This window comes from Bombyx mandarina, chromosome 10 (genome assembly GCF_030267445.1).
Source record: "Bombyx mandarina strain Sakado chromosome 10, ASM3026744v2".
Classification (NCBI taxonomy): domain Eukaryota; kingdom Metazoa; phylum Arthropoda; class Insecta; order Lepidoptera; family Bombycidae; genus Bombyx; species Bombyx mandarina.
Window position 1 is genome coordinate 6,516,958 of NC_143217.1, and position 24,849 is coordinate 6,541,806.

General features: G+C 37.2%; 1 protein-coding gene across 12 annotated transcripts in view; it reads right to left on the reverse strand.

Annotated features, from left to right (window-relative positions):
- Positions 1-21,029, reverse strand: part of baz (par-3 family cell polarity regulator) — a 57,724-nt gene extending 36,695 nt beyond the window's left edge. For 2 of the 12 annotated variants that reach the window (XM_028182098.2, XM_028182091.2), the window contains exons 1-2: positions 1,753-1,804; positions 583-830 (exon numbers count right to left, since the gene is read on the reverse strand). In XM_028182098.2, coding sequence (XP_028037899.2) covers positions 583-705 — 123 coding nt within the window. In that variant the 5' untranslated portion in view covers positions 706-830; positions 1,753-1,804. Of the gene's footprint in view, positions 1-582; positions 885-1,752; positions 1,805-2,362; positions 2,708-20,770 lie in introns of those variants that run through there. The other 10 variants (XM_028182095.2, XM_089730332.1, XM_028182094.2 and 7 more) reach the window with 9 other exon arrangements.
- Between the last annotated feature and the right edge of the window lie 3,820 nt (positions 21,030-24,849).

Below are 24,849 nucleotides of genomic sequence, written 5' to 3' on the forward strand. Positions count from 1 at the left end.
AATAGTTCAATGACCCGTTTGCGTGAATCGCAAAGAAGTTATACCTTTAATGGACAAAGTAATTGCACCTTATGAGTGAGTGTTGATTTAATGAAGTGCTTTCCAACACTTTCAGATCACAAAAGAGATTTGTGAAAGTTATGTTGGCAACAACATTCATTTTGAAGCGAAATTTGATGCTAGGGAAACCCACGACAATATTCGTGCATTTAAGGTAAACTTAGGTAGGTATTTCCTAAACTATATTTCATTATATAAAAAAGGTACCTTTATACTACTTTGACTACAATAACAATGCAGACTCACAGATAGAAGGTTCTATGTCCAAACTTTTTAATCAAACGTAAGTTGAATTAATCTGAAATCTAGATTACTTAAGCGTCTATCTAGAAAAAATTATACGAAACCTAAAAAGTTAAATTATTACCCAATTTCGCTTGTATTAATCAACATTAACTTTAAATTTCACGGCAGAATAATTTGTATATGATAAACAAATCTTAATGGTTTTTTTAAAGACGCTTAAAACGCTCATAACTGGAAATGAATCTATGTATCTATCTACGAGTCCATTGATCTCACCGTTTCAGGGCCCTGGGGCATAATGCTCCTCTGTAGCTTCTGCACAGGATAAGTCTGTCTCCATCCGAACAGCCTCACCAGCTTGTCGGCCACATCTTCACAACGCGCTGTCGATTCCTTCATTTTAATTCACTTCACCATTCACTGTTCACTTCGGTTCACTAAATTATACGCTCAAACGCCAATCAATTATTAATCTTACGACAACGTTTTCACTGTGAAAATTAATTATCCGTTCTGTCACTCCCCTAGTTTCACAAATCATTACACAAATTATGTGCCGATAACTGTTATCTAACTACCTAAATAAGCAAACATCTCAAGACTCACAAATGTGGGTTTAAAAACGTAATTGCGATACAGCGCGCGACGCTTTCTGCGGTCTCCACAATGCTCCGTTATCGCTGCCATCGCGTTATCTGGCTATCACCGCCCCACCATACCTAAGTAAGTACCTTCACTTCCACACAGAAACACGTCTGCTCCATCCACAATCTTATTGCACTACTAGAAAAATTGCAACACTAAAAATATTGACAACGAGGCAATTATTCGTTTGCTTAATTAGGCATGTTCAAAACCAAAAGACAAAGAAGGAATATCGACGAAGAAGCACAATACTCTATTAACGCTAATTAGAATGTACACGACACACTCTTGTCCATAACATAAGTAAGTAGAGCGAGTAGAAAGGAAGGGTGTCGTGTTTCGTTTTTTTTTCACGATTTGATTTGTCATGTAAAAAAATAAATAATTCACTACACACATAGATAATGTTAAATTACAATTTTAGATATTTTTTTGAAGATCAAAGCAGTAGAATGTTTGCTTTTACTTTCGAATATTTTAATTACACATTATACCTAATCGCATAATGCTTCTCATGTGAGCCGAATGTGTGATTTGTTTTAAGAATGCACGAAATATACGTTATAATTTCTGAAACCCTAAACTTAGGTTTATTTTATTAGCGCATGAATATATCACAAAACATGCAGAAATAATTACCACATTATTCATATTACCATTAGCGCATTGCCAGCAAATCGTTGGCTTGCCGCTTCGTTTGCAGTCACGCACGTAGGTACCTAATGTTTAGCTATGGAAATGAATATATTGTCGAAACCGATGGCCTATACTCTATCCACATACTGTACTTTAACCACGTACCTGCAATTAGACGGTGCTTATGGTACCTTGAAACTAATCGTAATAAACATGTATCTTCTGTCGACAGAACACACGCACGAACAATTATTAATTACACACGATTTGAGGCACCTAGCTATCCGTAAGTGAGGGTAATGAATCTCATTCAAATAAAAGGTTTTTGGAATATTCTTACGCAATATTTAAATGAGCAGGTGCAACAGATTTTACTAGAGAATTATAAAAATGAAATTTTAAAACGTAGGTCAGTAACACATTACAAGTTGAACAAATATAAAACTCAAGAACCAAAAAAGCAGAGACGCTTTTACCTGTATATGCCTATCAGATCTGGATATGTAGAACTGTTGTAACATCAAGAAAAATCTACAATACCACGACAATAATTACATGCACTGATAAGAGAGCTCCAAGTGAGTAATAGGTGCAACAAATAAACATATTCAGCATTACATAAAAATTAAATTTTAAGGATTCAATTCGGAATATATGGTACTATTCATCAAAACAGTATTTCAATTTAAGCCCAATTATTTGTGAGTCTTGACGATCCGAAGCCGTTAATGGCTTATTATTTCCATGAATTAATTCCATAAGGAAGACACATTACAGGAATGGAAACTTTGCGGAAAACTTAACAAGGGCAACGTCATTCCACTATCCACTGTCATCTAAAACTTTACCACGAAATCCGGCGGTGCAGGTTTTGTGCAAATACAAAATACCTAACTAACATTGGTATGCAATTTCACTGATCACAACGACTTATCACAAGCAGCTGTATGGGTAACACTGAACGCATTTACGGAAAACTAAAACATAAAATATGATCTTCGACACCACCATATTATTCGGTTCTAATAATGACACTAAATCATGGTACCAAATATCTTATTATATTTAAATCGATGTAAACAAACTGGAGGCTGCGCGGCAGGCAACTGGTTTAGTTTCTGCGCGTGCGCCGGTCGGCTGTCGCCTCGCGTTATTCGAAGTGGGGAGGGGACACAGGTCACGTCTCCCCCCGGCCTCTGCGAGGTAGACGGGCCATTGAGAGGTGCTCGCACTCGTGTAAACAATCGTTCCACCTGTGCAACTACGAACATGAATTGTTGAAATTTTATAATCAAATGCAATGCGTTCGATAGTGTGCACGGTAATCACTATGCACTAGGGTATCAAGCATTACTAGGTATTACGTATTTACTAGGGTGTTCTGAGAAGTGGAATAGGCTAGTATCGCTATGCTGTTTTTAAGGGTAGATAGGTAGGTGGGCACTTTTGCAACGATAATGAACTTTGGGAATCGCTAGCACTAGGAATACTGTGAGTTCGTCTGCTTACTGGTGGTAGGACCTCTTGTGAGTCTGCACGGGTAGGTACCACGACCCTGCCTATTTCTGCCGTGAAGCAGTAATGCGTTTCGGTTTGAAGGGTGGGGCAGCCGTTGTAACTATACTTGAGACTTTAGAACTTATATCTCAAGGTGAGTGGCGCATTTACGTTGTAGATGTCTATGGGCTCTAGTAACCACTTAACGCCAGGCGGGCTGTGAGCTCGTTCACCAACCTAAGCAACAACAATAAAAAAAATCGAAATGAAGCATCCGAATTTTAATTAAATTCAGAGGTTAATCATTACTAAGTCTAGTCAGAGCCTTTCGCGTTTCAGTTGTAACTGGCATTAACAACTTCCTCGAGGGTGGGTGATGTGAGCCAGGAAAGGGTCAATGGCGCGGAGAAATCAACGAAGCGGTAAGACTAGCGCGGATGCATTAACCGGAACGGCTACGTGGGGTGTCCACCGTCCAACCACCTTACAATAAATTTAATGACGTTTTAGTTCCATAATATCTTCAGTCTTAATTCTTCGGGTGATTTCATATTGAAATTACATATTGTAGAATTCAAATGCACAGTTGGACTGTCCCAAAAATCGGGTTATTATCGAAAAAAAATATAACATCAATGACATCAGAGAAGATTTTTTATACCTAACCATTTCTTATACCTAAGAATCGTGGACCAACATTTTTTATTTTTTTTATTGCATAGGTGGGTGACGAGCTCACAGCCCATCTGGTGTTAAGTGGAGCCCATACACATCTACAGCAGTTACGTTGCGCCACCCACCTTGAGATATAAGGTCTCAAGTATAGTTACAACGGCTGCCCCACCCTTCAAACCGAAACGTATTGCTGCTTCACGGCAGAAATAGGCAGGATGGTGGTACCTACCCGCGCGGACTCACAAGACGTCCTACCATCAGTAAATATGGCACAACATGGCTGTAAATGATCACTGTCGCTCATGGACTTAAGCAATGCCAGGAACACAGCCTACCGCTGACCGTCCTAAAATTATCTTTATAGGATAAGTCATAGTTAAGGTCCGCAGGAAACAACGAGCAGGATAGTTCATTCTAGCCGGAAATTCGATAAACCTGTTTCGTAAAAGACAAATGTATGTCGAACTTGCGACCGCCACTTTCTCGAGCTAGTTCTTTTACTTCCCCGTCATTCGTATAGCCACCCTGTTTTATATCAGATTAGCTGACCCGGCAGACTTCGTAGTGCCTCACTCGATAAATAAAAGACCTAAACTTTTGTATAAAGTAAACTTAAAACAAACAAAAGGAATCCGTCCGACGGGGGACACATCAAAGGGAAACAAAAATGTTTTTTTTATTTAATTCCGAGCATTTTCATATTTATTTACCTTTTAAACCTTCTCCGGACTTCCACAAATAATTCAAGACCAAAATTAGCCAAATCGGTTCAGCCGTGCTCTAGTTTTAGCGAGACTAACGAACAGCAATTCATTTATATATACGTCATCCAACTTTAAGCCCTGTCTTCAGCTTTGGTTGTAACGCACTGTGAACCCGCACCTTTGGCTGCCGTAATCCTCCTTTGGCTCCGATTTCAAAGCAATCTGTAGGGCGCAAAAGGTTGTACCGACCGATATTCGACTTGATATTGTTGTTGGCTTCATTAGATTAAATTGTTTATAGGCTCCGAATACCACTTCGAATCTAGAAGCGCATTCATATTTATTCTATTAGTATAATTTAACGTTAAACTTCAATGATTAAAAACATTAAAACATAATGAAAAGCTATGAAATTTGGATGGAAACTATGGATTCCTTTAATATTATTCCTTTTTAATACGCTTTTATTAGCTTCAGACGTATGTTAGTATGTATATTCGTATGTAACAGAATCTTTGAGCATGATTTTGACCCCCTTCAAGACGTTGGACTAACTCGAAATTTGATATAAATTTATTAAGGACCGATGACAATTCAATATTTTAAACAGTTTGATCCGTTATCCTTACTAGGATAATCAGGATTAGCGATTTTTTGTTTTCCTGAGACCCGGAGTGTCTGCATCGAGACCAAGAAAGGAAACTACCAGGCCAAAATAGCAAAATACCAAAATAGTGTAAGAAAAAATGATTTTATTGTAAAAAACGCATGCACCCCGCATGGTATCTCAATAGTTATAAATATTTTATAAACAGATATGAGTAAAATGGTTATTTTGATAATGTCCTGAAAACGCTTTTTTACAATAAAATCATTTTTAAATCAAATTTATTAAAAATTATTTTCTATTTTTAGTTGGATTTCTATAAAAGCGTATATTTTTAGCTTTTTATTAATGTGTTATAATGTGTTAATGTACATGCCGGTGAAATTCTATACTACTAGCGTCATCTATCTTCATTCATTAAAACTTTAAATAGGTTGAGATTTTCCGAGATTATATTTTCATCAATTTTCAGGACAGTTTTTACCATACATAAAATATAATATTAAATAAGCTAAATACTATGAAAAAGTACCTTCATAGTTACGTTCTTATTTGTCAAAATTTCATTTTATTTTACAGAATTCCTACAATAGATGGCGCTTTCCTTTCTTAAAATTCTTTCTTGTTAATTTTTGCTATAGTACTTGATAACAATTTTTTGTTAGATATGTACTGAATTATATGCTAAGATAGTTTTAGTTAGATTGCTTTGAGAATATCAGCTACTTAAAACTATGGTCGAATACTTAACTGTGCTTAATCAATTTCAAATTAATTTTATTCGTATCTTTCAATATTTAATTGCGAATTCAGAACTGTTTCCAAAAAACGTTGAAACACACCAATATACGTCGGTAACTATTGTCTATCGTTAACTTTTAAATTGTATACTCCAAAAACGTCTCGGGGTCGACATTACATACATGTCTAACATTATAATAATTTTTATGGTCGGCTTATTTCGACACATTCGATATGGACTGATTTGATGCATAATTAACAACTACTACTTGACCTCTGCAACCCGTTTGGAGAACAGATTTCGCCACCGTAATATCTAATTGATTTTTTTATACGATGTGTATACGAACACATACGTATCGTCTCTAATTTTAGGCATTAGACACAAACAAATATGAATAAACTTTTTAAAAAACGTATGAAACCCTGTCTCATGGAGTTTTTGTTCCCATCGTCATAATTTCTATCCTGAAACCTTTCAAATACTTCAACTTAAGTAGGTTTCGTTGGAACGTACGTAGGTATATGTAACATAGCAGGTTACAATTCTATAAACCTTTATGGGATTACTTACAAAGTGTGCTATTAGTTGACAAGTTAACTATCGGTATTCGTAAATTAAAGGCGTTTAGATAAAACGCCTCGAGTCGAACTAAAACTGGATTGTAATGTGTAACAAAGTTGATTGACCTAGAAATTCATTTTGATGACAGAGCTGTTGGTTAGTGTTGAATTAAGGTACTTAATAAATTAAGAAAATTTGTATATATAAACCTTTTACAAGAACAAAATAAGTGTTCCTTCCTTAAATAATCAAGTTATGTTTTTTTTTACTAACATACCTATTGACATACTGGCCTAGTTAATTAAACACGCGACTTCAGTATTATACATATGTAGTTGTATTTTGTATACTCTCCGGATTTTTTTTTAAATTTATTTTATGTAGAATATACACATTAATACATTAACTTATCGTAGATTTCCCAAGTCGCGTGCTAATTTTAAAATCACTGTAGTTCGTACGAAACGCATTTAACAAATTTGAAAATGCAATAAATCACTCAACATCCACTTTTTGTAGGAGAAAAGAGGTACCGATAAATTACCCGCACATGAACAAAGATTTTCCACGGTCCTATTTCCAGACGTTTCTAATGAAAGCTATTTCCCATTTGTTGCTCTCCGGAACGATGTTGGCAATTATAAATACAATTATCATCGGATGTACACAATATATAAACCCTAAGCATCTCTGTCATGCAAAAATCAAAAGTTGCTGTTTTTCAGATCCTACTCGAGTCCCATAATGACATTATTGGGTACAGTTGAATGCTTTGATTAAGCACTGTTTCTTAATAAATATACTTTCGGAGCGATTTATGACCGAACTATTAACCGATTCGTTGAATCCGAATATAACTCTAAATTCAGTAAATTATCAGTGTTTTAAACTCGCGCAAATCAATCATGATTCGGCTCTTACATTTGCAAGGTCAACGACCGCCTCCGTCTGCTGAATTGGACCCTTACGTGTTGAATTGGACACGTTGGAAGTTCACCTTGACGTTTCTAACAAATGTCCTCCAAATCAGATGTTCCGTTCACGAGCTAGGCAATAGGATTCAATCGCAATTTGCATACAAACTGTTATAGGTTGTTATTAAAAGTAAACATTTGTTATTTTTCACTGCTAGCTAAAATTCTATGTAACATAAACTGTCAGTTCTTTGAGCCATAAAAGTTGGTGTATTAATACTTTTTTTTTATAGGTAATAAAAGAAGTGTTTCCTTACTGAATGTACACGTACCGCCCCAAATAGAGAGAGATGGAGAAGTATCTCAAAAGCCGCAACCCAGAAATAAGACATACGTAACCACGACTACTCCGCCAGGAGTGTACGACTGAGAAGAAGAAGAAGAAGAATAATTTAACACAAATCAATTCATAGAGTAGAATAAATCTTCCAATATGCTTGAAGGAGGCACAGTTCCCAAAATACTGGCTGCGCTACTTCGTTGGACAGCCAGACTCGCTCTCTGTGCAAAGTACAAGCCAGCCTTAGCTTCACGTGTAGCCTCCCTCAAGCGTTTGGAGATTTCTGATAAAAATTTCTTTGCTTCAGAGCCCCAAGGGCCCATCGTCTCAACCGCGAAAGGCAATAAAGAATAAGTTGGTGTATATTAATAATTGTGTCCCACAAGAGACCTTTAGTTGTTGCAAGTTGAGCGGAAATTGCTGTGACCGGAAATGACAATATCCATTTAGGGTAATTAAAGAAAACCATACCGATATAAACTACGAACATAGCTTTATGTTATCTAGTGTTCGCCAAGTAATCGATTTATTTAAATACATTTTTACATTTTGTACTTTGTTTTTTTTTTAATTACATATTTTTAAAAAAAACCTTATATTCGGTTGACAAAAGGGGAGTATTTCATTTTACTTGAAGACATTTTTTTTTATCACAACTCATCAATGGTTTCCTTACTAAACAAAAATAAAAAGTCAGTTGACAAAATTGTACCGATATGTTTGTTTGCATATTTTGTCCATCGATTTTAAAAGTTTTCTTCAGGTACTGTTAATATGGTTTACTTATTTTATATCCGAATTGAATGAACGAATTTCATTACACCTGGACGGACCCTAATCTGTTGTGGAGTTAGCACTGGTACACAATTTAAATGTCGGTTAACTACTTACCCGTGAATATTTTATCGTACAGGATGTTCAACGAGGAGTGAAGTAGCGTGGGATCGAAAACGAGAGTTAAAATGCAGGTTATATTTTATATAGGTACCTAGACTTCTGGAATTACACTTTCGACGCTAAAAAAAAAGACCAGAAAATTCTGTTCTTGTTGCTTTATAAATGAAAAGTTTTAGGCAACGTTTGAAAATATTATTCATCGGGTTCATAGCTTTAGTTGTACGTACTATTTTTAATTAAATAACCGGACAAGTTTTTTTTTTTTTAAATTGCCACTAAAACCAAATGAAGTGCGCCCTAGTCTGTTGAATGAACGCAATTTCATACGCAAAATGTATATAATTAAGTATCAATATTACCAACGTGCGACATCATTCGTAGTTGTTATATTTTGAAATTATTAGATTTTACATAAAGATTAAAAATTTCAATCATAAAATACACAAAATGTATTGAAAATGAAATGTATTAATTTAAAACGTCCCTTTTTTTGTTTTGAGAAAGGATCATTATCCCAATTTTAATTTTAGGCCTTGCTCGTAATGAGTTTATCGGTACTTACGAGCTTAGACAATATTTTTCGAATGTCTTATCTTTATAGGATAAACAAACTGTACCAAAAAACGGAGCTGATAACATTAACGATATGCGGTCGAAGCCTTAATTGAATTTTATAAAGATTGTCCCAAATTTGGCAGCGGACTCCATGTCTGTTTCACGGCAGAGCTAGACAGGATGGTGGTACAGAGCTTTTTTTTAGGAACGTAGTATAAAGACTTTTTGCTTTACAGCAATAGAAAAGTCATTACGGATAACCGTTATTTCAAAGTTTCCAAACTACTTATACCTTTAAAGTTCAATCACAGTCTGTTTTAGTCCTTTGTTTGGTATTAACAGTCACGTGGAGACAATAAGCGAGAATCACAGTCTGAATTATTACTGGTGGCCCGAAAACCATTCCAGATTCACCAAGAGGTACAGAGTTACAATATATTTTTACCACCAGTAATAGAAAATTAAAGTTCACATCGGTACATTTATTTATTTAGAAGCAGAATATAACTACATTATCTTTTTCCTTCAGTGAATAATTATTTATCGAAGTTATATCAAGTATTGCATTTCGTAACAAACTGCAGGTCGTTGATGGCTGATGGTCGCTTCAATCTACGTCTTATTCGAACGCTCGAGTTAGGCGTCAACAAAACAGACGCACAATATACATCACACCTTGAGAATTCTATCGCCTCTTTGAAATAGAGCTCATAGGTGCATCTTGTCACCACGTTTACGCAAACTTGAATTGTTTAAAAAAAAAATCGGATCCTGTATTTGATAATTCCGATGACGGCTGTGATGAAGAAATAACCATTTCAGATTTAACAGAAAAGTCATCAACCCCGTTCATCACTTATAAAAGTAACAGCAAAATTAATAGCAGCAAAAGTTGTATTTGTATTCATAGTAACATTTAGAATAAAATCGCCATTTTTACGCTGCAATTACTAAAAAGAAGAAAAATAACATGAGCACGATGAAATTAAAAATAAATAATATAAATAGGTACGTACATGAAGTCGAACGAAAAATGAACAGTTTAGTTGTCACAATAACACAATACGCAGCTCGTGAAGCAGGACCCACACAATAGAGCACGCGGGTAGTGTTTCAATGTTCATAATGCTACCAGATCCTTTGTTCCTTTAAACTTTAAACACATAAAATATCGTATCAACAACTAGCAAAATGCTGACCTAAATAATAAAGCTTGAACACGTGGAATATTTAAAATATTGCTTCTTCGTGCTTTAATTAAAAAATTCAAAATAAGTAATTAAATGACATAATTCGGCGTGTATTTTCAAAGATTTTAAGCCTTTCTTTCTTTTTAATCGTAAAGGCTACGGCGGAGTCGAGATACAAATTAACATGAATGTCGAACGCCCATCTTAGTTGCAAAAAAACGCAAATCTCAGTTGCATTAGAATTACTGTCTCGCCCTTCAGACCCAACTACATAGTTATCTCTCCGTAGCCTCTGGCTTTGTTGCTTCACGGCAGTAATAAACATAACAGTAGTAACAACTTATGCGTTCCTACACCATACGAACAGCACCTGATTTACGCACTAACCACAAGTCCAGTGTGCGTAGTGCGAGTTTTCTAACTGTCTTGATAGCGTAAAAGTTAACTCAAATTTGTATGGAGTTTGAGCGTTTGCCTACGTTGGTCGCTAGAGACGCTGTTCCAACTGGTAAGCTGGTAGCCTTGAGTGGCTATTCCAGCGTAACCTTAACTAGTAGGTGAGCTCACGGGGCTCAAACCTGACTGACGCCGTTGCTAACACGAACCCTAACAAGAGCCGTGCTTCGCAGAATCTACCACCGGATCGGAAACGCGACCCACTGAGAAGGCGAGAAACTCAGTGGACTGTGTCTGAGGGTTAATTTACTCGTCGAGCCCTTCGTCGCAAGGGACGGCTTCGACGAGAACGATGACCGGTACATACACAAGCGATCCCATTCCATACAAATATGAGCTAACTTTTACGCTATCGAGAACGTTAAAAAACTCGCACTAAGCACACTGATCATAATCCTACTGTAATCCTATCTCAAAACGAGCTAACATTCAAGAAATCTTTGTTATTAAAAAATTCAAATAAATTATACAATTTAATTACGCACCACATATGTTTTAAATTTTTCATACTAAACTTGTTATTATACTATCGACATGTTTTTGTAACACGTCAAACATTGAAAACAATTACGTTCTTAAATAATTTGACTGATTCGCTTGTGTAACAGGAAGGAAACTTAATATAAGTTCCTGTTCTAACTTCCTGCAAAAGTCGTTTACACGTTACACATGTTTTCTTAGATACAAAACCATAATATAATAAAATTTTAAATTATAATTATAATCAATGAACTTTCTTTATTACTTCATATTCACTAACAATCGTACCAGTTAAAAAGGTTATAATAACCTGTATCTCATAATGGAACATGGAAAGTAGTTTCAATAGCGCCGGTCTATAAATCGTGATGGCGTGGCAGGTAACATTCCACAGGAGGCGACTGGCCCTGCCACGCATCGGATATAATTACGTACACATAAAAACAGTCTCTTTCTGTGGACGACAGACAGGGTACATCCGTTCGATCGTTGAGCGTTTCCATTAGACAGAGATATTTAATTAGGTTTTGTTAAAATATATCTATTTTATTGCACTGCTTTCGCTTTAGTTCTCATTAAATGTCCCGCGAATCCACTCGGCTAATATTTTTCATAAAAATGGTAACTGAAATGAGAGCTTATGATTTATGACAATATTGATTGTTCTTTGTTGTGAAAACGTGTATAAACGAGTATATTGTTATTATATCGGGGACTCTCGTTACAATAAGGAAACAATACGCCGGTTTTATGTCATATAATTAAATTACTTACTCTATTTTGTGATAATAATGTTTACAAGGAAGTACATATAACTAAATTTCAAAATGGCACCCACATAAAATGCCACAGAACGAGCTTGACATATATTTAATTTGAAATTTATACATAGCGCTGTGTAAAATGAAAATGTATGTAAAAGTTATCAAACTGGTGATTTAGTTTAATATTCTGAAAAATACCCACAAATATCTGTACACTAAGGACAAATTTGCAATGGTTGTTCGTGGATATCAGGATCACAAAGGAAGAGTGTGTGGTAAAAAGTTATATATATTCTTTTCTCATTATCTTCAATTTAGATACATATTCTCGATGTCTCTAGCTCTCTTTTAATTTTAAAGAAAAATCAAACACACCCAAAACATGCTAACACTACTTTCTTGATCAAGATATCCTTGACTCTCGTGAAATCTTTTTAAATTTCAACACCGAGCAGACCCTGAAGTAGGCAAAAAACAATAACAAAAAACCAGAAAGGTTGAATCGTATTTGTTACGTTGGGCGTAGAACGGTTTATAGTTTTACCTGTGAAAGCAGGTAAATAAATATATTACACCGGCTGTGTATTTCTATTTTATCGTAAATTTAAACATTTAGACATGCATTAAGCAATAGATAAAACGATATATTATAAATTATACTTTACGTAATTACTGGTGGTAGGACCTCTTGTGAGTCCGCACAGGACGCACGGAGTTTCTGTCGTGAAGCAGTAATGCGTTTCGATTTGACGGGTGGGGTAGCCGTTGTAACTATACTGAGACCTTAGAACTTACCCTTTAAACCACGACGACTAATCTACTACTATATCTCAAGGTGGGTGGCGCATTTTCGTTCTCGATGTCTATGGGTTCCAGTAACCACTTAACACCAGGTGGGCTGTGAGCTTCTCCACACTTCTAAGCTATAAAAAAAAATTGGTAAATTATTCCGCAGAATATAAAAGACGCATTATTGATGGATATTTTTGCATAACGCAAAACTTGCATATTCGCCCTACGATAAATTTTATTATTAACTGCCGAAATTTCTCACATCTGAATATAACTAGTTAATTAATTAAATGATTACCAACTCATTGATATTGGCACAACAGACGCTTTTATTTTCAAATCAAAATCAGATCTACAGTGTGTGTTGTGAACAACAATAGATAGCTGTTTTAAATGTTGCTGTTTGAATTTTAACGCTATCGTTAAAGGCTAATCAAGCTTTTGTCAGATTTATTATACTCGTAGTACTATATACAATGCTCTTAAATAAATGAAGTTTCGTTTTAATTCGCAATTTCATCAGCTTCCTTTGATTATTAATCGTAATTATTGCAGATTTAGAACTGTATTATACGACTATTTATAATACGACTATTTATGCCGCAAATCAGTAATAGGTCCCTGTTTGAAGAGTGGGCCCATCGTTATATCTATACAATTGAAACCTGATTGAAACTTAACTCTCGCATCTCAAGGTGGGGTATCGGGGTGGCATTCCCTTAATTATACCTCTGGACAGTGGACTTCTTAAAATACATTTTACACAATTCTATAAGCGTAATTTTTATTTAATTATGTGACAACCCGATATTGTTTTCAAATTAAATGTCAACTTTATACCGCTGACTATCATAAAACATTCGATTGTATTTCACATACATCGTCACAGAGTAAGTCAGCGAATTAGAAAATTAATTCAATAAAAACTGCTACGAACTATGTATTCACACTATTAACATTATTAACCTTGAGAATAGAGACCGATTGAGAACAACAGGTTCATGAATAGTTTTTGTGTTAAGTTTCAGAAGCTTCAAGAATTACTATCAAAATTTGTTTGTTCATTTTTAATTCCGTTGTTGTTTTTGTTGTTCTATTATTTTATTGCAAATTTCATTTTCGGTACATAGATAAAATTTTCATGTACTATATACGATTCACGTGCAGTTAATTAGTTCGAGGCGCTGTTCTGGCCGCACCGTGACTGGTAGACTAGCCCAGGGGGCTCGGTCTGAGAGAATTTGCTAACATCTGCCCTAGCAAGAGTAGTGCGTCGCTGAATTTACCATCGGATCGAAATCGTGACCTTCTAAGAAGATTCGGCGACACTCAGTGGGTTTTGTCTCATGGATTCGTCACCGGAGCCAATACAATACCGCCAGCCACTTGAAATAAACATTCAAACTCACTGGCTAATGCATCCAGTCAACACTCATAATTTCACCTTGATTTCAATGTCCATATTTCAGTTAATTGTTTCAATGTTTGCCACACTGACTGTGCATTTATCTACATCTAAGACCCCCTAATAACGTATTAGTATTATGTTTTTATGCACTGCATACCTAATTAGTATTCTTCGTGTCTATTACTCTAATAATTAATTGCGCGAATAAGGCTTAGGATCGATCCTGACTTGAAATTGAAACGGTGTTTGGATCAACAACTGCGTCACCGTGAGTCACGGCTATGAGTACGTTCGTTGAATTCCCATTGTCGCTCACACACGGTCACTTGTGGAGTCGATTCGTTTCAGTAATTGCTTTAAATCCGATTTTTATAACCTCAATGTTTTCGTTCATACAAAAAAAAAGTGATCAAACACTCCACAATCAACATTCCCAAGCTGTTTTTGAGTTGCGGAAAGATATACGTGACTAGAACACATACAGGTTTTTTTCCAATAGCTATTCGCTAGTAGCCTAAGAGGCTATTCCAGCTACACTTGGACTGGTAGGTGATCTCACGGGCTCAACCTGAGAGAATTTGCTAACCCTATCCCTAGCAATAGTGCTTCGTAGAATATACCACCGGATCGGAATAACGACCCACTGAGAAGAATCGGCGAGACACATACAGGGATACAGGCTCTGTTCCCAACATGCTTTAAAAAGATATCCTTAAATTCGAACTCGGAGACGTATCTTCATTAGTCACGATCACTAACCATTACCTATGTATATCAACGAGGTAGAATAAAATGTCTACTTTTCAATTAGTCTAATTTCCTAAATACAACCATTAAAGGTTTTTCATGATAAAACAATCTCATTTCTTTCAAGCAAGCTACAACACCGTATAAATACAGATCTAAGTGGGCATGAGACACGACGCTTAGTCAATACACGTGCACGTGAGTCAGTTCATACTCCCAGACCGTACGCCCACAACTGATGTAGGCACTTCATACGATAAAAATCAACTCATATTACATCGTTATTGAAGCATTTTACACATATTATTAGGATTTAATAGCACAGTCAGGTTGTTTACGTAATACATAGGTACCTGCGAAACATTGTTGTTTGTTGTAAGCAAACTAATATTCCACCTAACATCTATCACATCACTGTTATTCAATGCGTTTGATAATCGATACCATTTTTTCGTAAGAATTAGTATTGATATAATATTCTGGGTTCCCTTAATTTGACTAAGGTCGTTTTTTGGAAATCTAAGTCAAATCCTAGATAATTGCTAATTAATATACTCGATATTCAAACAGTAGGTATTCCTTAATCCTCGATGTTCTGAACGATTGTTTTATTAAACTATTTTTGTGGGCGATCCTTTTGTGGTAGAATCATCAAAAGCAATAACGCTATAGTGTCTGTATCATTCTGGTGATTCCAGAATTCTACACAACTTTCCTAAATACCTATATTCTTATAAAATGGGTTCTCGGTAGGCAACGGCTTAGCTCTGCCCCTGGCATTGCTGAAGTCCATGGGCGATGATAACCACTCGGGTGGGCCGTACGCTCGTCTGCCTACAAGGGCAATAAAAAAAAGAATCATAATGCAAATACGAAATTCCGAGCGAATTAAATAAGAAGTACATAATTTAAAATTAACATTCCTTTTCGAATGTTCATGGGTCAATGAATTGCTCGAATTATGTACATGTTTTAATCTTATCAAATGACTAAGCAATTTGCGAAGTAGGTCGCTTAAATAAATAAAAAAAATTGCTTGAGATAGTGGATTATGTTGAAACCGAAAAATATAAGATGATGATGTTAAATTCCTGAATATTACTCACAAAGTTTTCAGTTGGTTATAAAATTTTGTTATTTCTGTTTGCTTAGCTTTTAGTGTGAAAACCAAAATTTTCAAAGATCTCTAATTTTTATGGCAACTACTTTATATGTAAATACAAAACATTAGGACATAAACATCATAGGTTAAATTATTTACTCTTTATCAAGGGAGTATGTTTGTAATAGAATAAACGCAAACCTCCTAAAGCATTTCCTCTCCGAACGCCATCAACACTTCCATGCCAAAACCAGTACCAACAAATTGTTATAGAAATATGAAGCTTTCTGCAGCGAAGTATCCCTGCATTGACAACTAGAATTACTGTTATTTTAGTGCAATTTACTGATGATACTCGTATAAATTAAGGTAAGGCCATAATCACGCTAGAATATCTATGGGTTCTTGTAGCTGCAGCAATTGCTTTTTTACTGCCCTGCCTATTTCGGCCGTGAAGCAGTAATGCGTTTCGGTTTGAAGGGTGGGGCAGCCGTTGTAACTATTCTGAAACCCTTAGAACTTATATCTTAAGGTGGGTGGCGTATTTACGTTGTAGATGTCTATAGGCTCCGGTAACCACTTAACACCAGGTGGGCTGTGAGCTCGTCTACACATCTAAACAATAAAAAAAAATTCTTCATTTTTAAATTATTAATAGAATTTTAGATGCAAATTAGTAATGACAAACTTTTATGATGGCGTATTATTAGTTAATAGATCAAAAACACGTGCTGGCCATAAGGTATAGTGAAGCTACTTAAGATTTGGACAAAGTTCAGCGGAAATAGATCCACTTGACAGAGATGCACACGTGGTGCGATATTGCTATTGGGATTCAGAACTATTCTTTTTCTTTTTCATAGACTTTTTTCGACAACGCTCTAGGGTTTTTTCAATAGGATACGTGAATTTGTGCAAAACAAAAAAAGGAAATAAACCCAATTTGACTCACATTACGTAACCGAAAAGCTGTAAATTTTTAGAGTCGTAACTCTAATCAAAGGGTCTCACTGTTATTCTCAACGACAACTGAATGATTTAAAGACCACCATGACGCTCGTTTCCGATAAGTCCCAGTCTGCATTCAAGTTATCAACAATGGTAACCAAACACTAAGGCATAAATTGATACGACACACGTCCATAACTCGAGATGATCGCGTATGTCGAAATGTCTAGTCATATTTCTGAGAACCGGTCTCTGAACGAAAACCGTAGGTTCATTTGTCCGTGGAGCATATTACAAATTACAATAGTCATTTTGTGTTGAGGCCTGTACCTCTCGCATACCTGGCGTACGACGTGAAGGCGCGACAACGGCACCGTACGCCACCATTATTACAAACGAGTTATTATTTCGAGGCTTTCTATTATTTTAACAAGATGAAATTTTATAGGGTCCCTTTCAACGAACTACGAGTACGTGTTGTTACAATAGAAATAGATATATGTTTAATCACTTGGTTACTAGTATAGGCAGTTTGAAGAGACTGTAGTACATGAATGAATGATTTTCTGGTGGTAGGATCTCTTGTGAGTTCACGCGGGTAGGTACCACCACCCTACCTATTTCTGCCGTGAAGCAGTAATGCGTTTCGGTTTGAAGGGTGTGGCAGCCGTTGCAACTATACCTGAGACCTTGGAACTTATATCTCAAGGTGGGTGGCGCATTTACGTTGTAGATGTCTATGGGCTCTAGTAACCACTTAACACCAGGTGGGCTGTGGGGGATGGGTGGGCTGCCCCAAAAAAAACATGAAGCATACTTCGTTTGAAATGTCTTCGATTTTTTTTTTCAAAACATTATTTCATTTTTCACTAAACAGCTTGCGAAAGACCATAAGCCCTTCGCAACTCGTGTTAATTTGTTCCCGAGATACGGCTGCGTCAGTGCGACTATTTGGAAATAGTGGTTAATTCGTCCCAAGGTGTGTTAAATTATGTACAAGGAGCTGGCCGCTTAGCTGAAAACCAATTGGGGCTCGGATCATGTACTTAATAAAAATATGTAATTGCAATTTAGTCTAAAATTCTCTTAAATGTTAATTCGTAAGTAACTTTTCCAAGAATAAGAATACAACTCACTGACTTTTGCTAAATTAAATTGGATCACCAAACTCGTGTTTCTGGTCTCAATATCACATCGTTTCGTCAGTAGAGCGGGAAAATTATATTTTGCCGCTTGTTGATTCGAGCCAGCGACTCGTGTTGAGTAATAGGCAACCAATCATGCAGAAATTGTAATAAACGTTTGCCAAAACTTACATACTAGGTATACACTCTTTTTTTACTATTAATATTATTTTTTCGATTATAATCTGTATTGATTTGAAAGTGGGACATTGATGAGAATATACCTCTAGACTTAGCGTAAAATGCAAGCAAGGTCACCGCTTTCCCACACCGATAAATAAAACCGTACGTAGGAAGTAAGTGATCATGAAAACAAGCAATTAAACTTTGATAAAATCAACTTAATTTTTGCAATTTTTATAGTTTAAAATTGAACGCTGTCTCTCCCGGTCTTTAGGTGTAAAGCGATTAGCGGAATCCAAAGATATCGCAACATAAATCCTGTCAAGCCTTGAGAGTAGTGTTCGTAGATTCAATAGCATTTCAAGGGACATACATGATAATTCAGAAATAGGGCGACGGTAGTACCCACGTTAGCTGCGTCACGAAAAGGTTGACGAGATTGCATTTATTCGTGTTTGTATTCACATTACGATCACATACACATTCACATTAAGATCTGGAACGTTAAGCCCCTTTTTGCTCGATGAATCTTAATGATAAAAGCAAATGAAATAGATAATAAAGTTCAGGGTGCTACAACTACACCCTTATCATCGTCAGCAATATCCTGAGCAAAATGTTTATGTAACTTTGTAATTCCTAACGAATCTAAGTACTTATGGTAGGACTACTAACACGGGTAGGTAGCAACACCCTGCCTATTTCTGTTGTGAGATAGTAACGCGTTTCGGTTTAAAGGGTGGGGCAGCCATTATACGATAAAACGCAAGGCTAGCTTCTACTAAATCTTAGAAATCATGTATCAAGTTGAGTGGTCGCATTTATGTTGTTGACGTCTGAGGGCTCCTGTAACGTAACCACTTAACACTAGGTGGGATATGAGCTCGTCAAACCATCTAAGCAATAAAATACAAAAGTCCGCACAGATGCTAGCTGCTAGCAATTATGCGTTGTTTCAATAATTTAGTGAGCATCTAGATGTCATGAAAATAAGATTGCAATAAAATGAGTGATGTGTGGAAAAAAGATGCAATGCTCGATCTTGGTTAGATGGAAAGTAAAGTAATAACCTTATTTGATTGTTTTATAATTTAGCAGTTCGTAATTTACATGAAACACGAATAATTGGAAGATGCTTAGATTGCCTTACATTTAGTATTATCAACATGAAAGGTACAATTCCTCGTTGAATTATGGGAGATATAAAATTGACAAATCATCGTATGTTACAAGACGTTTAACCAGTGATCCGTTTATCAAAATACCTAAATATTTTTACTATGAATCAAACTTGTCGATCGCTAATGCCGTCCATTTTTGGAGCAGCCACATTGAAAGTAGTTCTTGCTAGACCGGGATTCCGTGAACAATTGTTTGTAGGATTTCAACATTACAACATTCTTGGAAATACGAATTCTATTACCTTCGTAAATTGTTGAGCCTCTACGTGGAGGAAACTCATTTGGAAACTAGTACCTAGTAGTAAGGAAATAAGCGTTTAAGACAAGAGTTCGATATTTATTTATATACATTTTTATATGTATGTATATATTTATGTATATGTATTTATTTAAGTACGAGTATTTATACCTATAAATATTATGTATATACATATATTTAAGTACCTAATAATTATCACTATAATACTACACCTAGCGTTCATCTCTGCATTCTCTTAAGGTAGACCGTCAGAGAATGCCTATGGCATTAAGTCCGCCTTTATACTGTCAAGTATATAAAGTTATAAATAAATAAATTAATTAAAAAAATCTTCTGCACTAGACAATTGTAACTAAGCTCTGGAAACAATAAAGAAACTAGCACTTTTTATAATAATTTAAACATTTATTGGTGAGTAGCTGCTGTCGCTCAGAATGGACAAGAAAAACTCAAAAAAGGCTAATTTAATCAAGTGCTTCGTTAACAACGAGATGTGTATTGTTGCATATCGATTTCCTGAAACGCATTATGTGTTATAGCACTGGTTACAGCTAATGGAGATGTACTCTGTTTATGAGGCGACTGATGCGATAGTTGAATGGGAATTAAGGGATCAACTCAAACTCTCTCTGTCCCTTCTACACAGAAGGTAATTTTTGGGATTGCTGATACACACGGATTTAAATGCAAATAGCCGTTACTTGGGAACCCCGAGCCGGAAATGGGACCAGAACCGTTCACAAGACCTAACCTATGCTTTGTATTATATAACATATAATCTTCGAAAAATAATTCATATTAAATAGTTACTATGCAATATTATGTAATTTATTGTTTCCTTAAAATGACGTTGTTATACATTATTAATCTTAAATTGTTCAACAAAGAGACAGAGAATTTATATAATAAATTCCAAAACTATGACTACCCACATTAGTAGTTGAGATTTCCTGTCAACATCAGCTGATGTTGTGTTGTTGATGATGCGGTGTTTAACCGCTCATTGTTCATACAATCCAACGGTCACAGACTCATTATTTAGTGTTTCACTGACCTGTCCAGTGGCTTTCTTGTATCGATGTGTTGCTTCCCGCACAAGGTCCCTGACCAGCAAGTCGCCAGCGCCGCATGGCACCAACACCCGGACGGATCCGAAGCAAACCGTCACTTTCATCTCAACACAACACTATCACTCACCAAGACTTCACTATCCACTTGTAGCTATCATATTAGTTTGGCGACAAACTAACAAGAGCAAAACACTATCTGATGCACATGGTAGATGAGATTCCGTATCGAGGCAGCTCACGTTCCATCAGTGTTACAAAAAGAACAAAAACACTAAATCGTCCTAAAACTACCATTTCGTATCATTCTACAATAATACCAGCCGTCCGTTCACTTAATCCGAATGCTTAGCACACACTATTTGCACCGATCACATTCAACATTTAGAACATTTCGATAAGATTACGCGAAATATGGGCGCATTCCTTTGGCGCGCGCTTTCAACGGCAGCAACGGTCGTGGCAGGGAACATGAATAAGAATTTAAAGTTGTTTGTAGCGACGGTGAGGGGAGTGACGGGGGGGAAACGGTGAGACCGGTTCCCGCGATAGCCAATCGGCGGCGGCGTCACGACGTGCAGCTGTACGCTTGTGGTGGTGGCCCACCATACCGCGCCATACCTGCCTTGATCCGGTGTATATCACTCATTGTGAACATAAAAAAATACAAATTAAATTAAATGTAACACGACGGATTTCCAAAATGTTGAGTCACTAAATGAGTATGTAACTATTGCATTCAATGTAATATTAGAAATCGAACTCCACGCTTTCGTACAATCCGTATTAATTGATGATACAATTCACTAATATTCAAGTCACAATTTTACATAAGTGTGAGTTTCAATTTGCCGTTTGATCACAATTATGGTACTATAAAATCGCAACACAGCAATTTAATTGTAAGCTGATGTCATATCGTTGTCTTCTATGAGTAATACTAACTATACTACACATTAGGAGCAAGAATCGCAAGAAACGCCCTATTATTCATATAAATACTTTGTTTGTTCGGTATTACCATGACAACGATTATCAATAGTTCTTAAGATTGGAAAGTAGTACCTACGTTTGAAATAATTACAACGGAGCACGTTTATAAATTGGGAATTGAGTTTTATACTTCACCGATTTGAGATCTAGTAAGTACTTACTGAGAAAATTAATACAAACAGGATTCTGCCTATTTTCAACAGTTAACTATTCGAACATTATGGCTTGATAGATAAGATATTTGTTAATACAAAACAAATGTTAATTTCATCACATGTCTCAATATCAGTCATGGCATTAACGTTGTTATATCTTAAACATCACATAACACGAGATGTGGCGTGAACCCTTTTCCATCTAAAACAATGTGTTGTCTTTTAATGGATAATTTCGCCAAACGAAATATTCATATTTATTAGATCAATCACATGTTACCAATCATATATTTATTTCAATTTCAAGTGTATCTATCAATCAGCCGTTGTTAAAGTGATGTTCATGCTCTAACAGTTAGGTCATACTAGTTCAAGGTAAAGATAATTTGTATGCGGAAGGCAATGCAGGCGACGCGTCGTACTTAGCACGACTACCTGTCTCTTATGTTTGTGGCAGTTATTTCAAAATTTAAAGGCGTTGCTTGATAAACGCAGACAGTTTATTTAATAAAATCCTCATTACTGTAACTCTACTAACATAACTACTAACATAACGGTAAATTCGGATTTATATCATATTCGGTAATTGATTAATAAGTTCAATTAGTTGTTTTTTATTAAATACTTTTCTTTTTAGAGCTTTTATTTATACGCAACTATTTTCTAATTGTGGACCCAGACTAGTATAATTATCTGTATAATATATTTTAAATTAATTTACTATACAATTATGATAATCTATGTGTGATCTATGGACACTTGACAACATTTCATTATAATTATGTAATTACTGGTAGTAGGGCGTCTTGTGGCCCAAAAGGCTAGGTAGCCCCTACCTATTGCTACCAGGGAAGTTTTTTTTTATTGCCCCTGTAGGCAGACGAGCATACGACCCACCTGATGGTGAGTGGTTACCGTCGCTAATGGACGTCGGCAATGCAGGGGCAGGGGCAGATCCACAACCTCCAACCTAAGAATGCACCCGGCTCCGACGGCATCCGTAACCGCGCGCTTAAACTCTTACCAGTCCAACTGATAGCAATGTTGGCTACCATTTTAAATGCCGCTATGACGCACTGCATCTTTCCCGCGGTGTGGAAAGAAGCGGACGTTATCGGTATACATAAGCCGGGCAAACCGAAAAACGAAACCGCTAGTTACCGTCCGATTAGTCTCCTCCCGACGATAGGCAAAATTTACGAACGGCTCCTTCGGAAACGCCTCTGGGACTTCGTTACCGCGAATAAAATTCTAATAGACGAGCAGTTTGGATTCCGCGCTAAGCACTCGTGCGTACAACAAGTGCACCGCCTCACGGAGCACATCTTAATAGGGCTAAATAGGCGTAAACAAATCCCGACCGGCGCCCTCTTCTTCGATATCGCGAAGGCGTTCGACAAAGTCTGGCACAACGGTTTGATCTACAAACTGTACAACATGGGAGTGCCAGACAGACTCGTGCTCATCATACGAGACTTCTTGTCGAACCGTTTGTTTCGATATCGAGTAGAGGGAACTCGCTCTCGCCCCCGTCATCTGACTGCCGGAGTCCCGCAAGGCTCCGCGCTCTCCCCGTTATAATTTAGTTTGTATATCAATGATATACCCCGGTCTCCGGAGACCCATCTAGCGCTCTTCGCCGATGACACGGCTATCTACTACTCGTGTAGGAAGATGTCGTTGCTACATCGGCAACTCCAGATCGCAGTAGCCACCATGGGACAGTGGTTCCGGAAGTGGCGCATCGACATCAACCCCACGAAAAGCACAGCGGTGCTCTTCAAAAGGGGTCGCCCTCCGAATACCACTTCGAGCATCCCACTCCCTAATAGGCGCGCAAACACCTCCGCCGTTAGCCCCGTTACTCTCTTTGGCCAGCCCATACCGTGGGCCTCGCAGGTCAAATACCTAGGCGTCACCCTCGACAGAGGGATGACATTCCGTCCCCATATTAAAACGGTACGCGACCGTGCCGCCTTCATATTAGGACGTCTCTACCCTATGCTTTGCAAGCGAAGCAAACTGTCCCTCCGTAATAAGGTAACTCTCTACAAAACTTGCATACGCCCCGTTATGACGTATGCAAGCGTAGTGTTCGCTCACGCAGCCCGCACCAACTTGAAGCCCCTTCAGGTTATTCAATCCCGATTCTGCAGGATAGCCGTCGGAGCACCATGGTTCCTGAGGAACGTGGATCTCCACGATGAGCTGGAGCTCAACTCTGTCAGTAAGTATCTACAGTCGGCATCATTGCGCCATTTCGAGAAGGCGGCACGACATGAGAACCCTCTTGTCGTGGCCGCTGGAAACTACATACCCGATCCTGTAGATCGAATGGTAAACAGTCGACGTCGCCCAAAGCACGTCATTACGGATCCTCCCGATCCATTAACGGTGCTTTTAGGCACCACAAGCACCGGCCACCGTCCTCGTCGAACCCGTCGCTTGCGACGAAGGGCTCGACGAGCGAATTAACCCCTAGACACAGCCCACTGAGTTTCTCGCCGGATCTTCTCAGTGGGTCGCGTTTCCGATCCGGTGGTAGATTCTGCGAAGCACTGCTCTTGCTAGGGTCAGTGTTAGCAACTCTCCGGTTTGAGCCCCGTGAGCTCACCTACACACGTTAGGGTGAAGCTGAAATAGCCTCTCAAGGCTATCAGCATAGGTAGGAAAAAAAAAAAAAAAAAAAAAAAAAAGGCAGGAGCAGAGCCAAGCCCCTACCTACCGTTTACTATGCTACTCTCCACAAGCCTCGTCTGAATAATGCCGTCATAGCGCTTGTAAAACACCGTAGTACATCCCAAAGCCGTATGGTACGTAGCAAAAAATATCTCTGGAAATGCACTGTGTGTGACCGCAGTGGCTCCAAGTAGTTTTGATGAACTGTACTCCGGTGGCAGGCGGTGCGATGTTAAAAA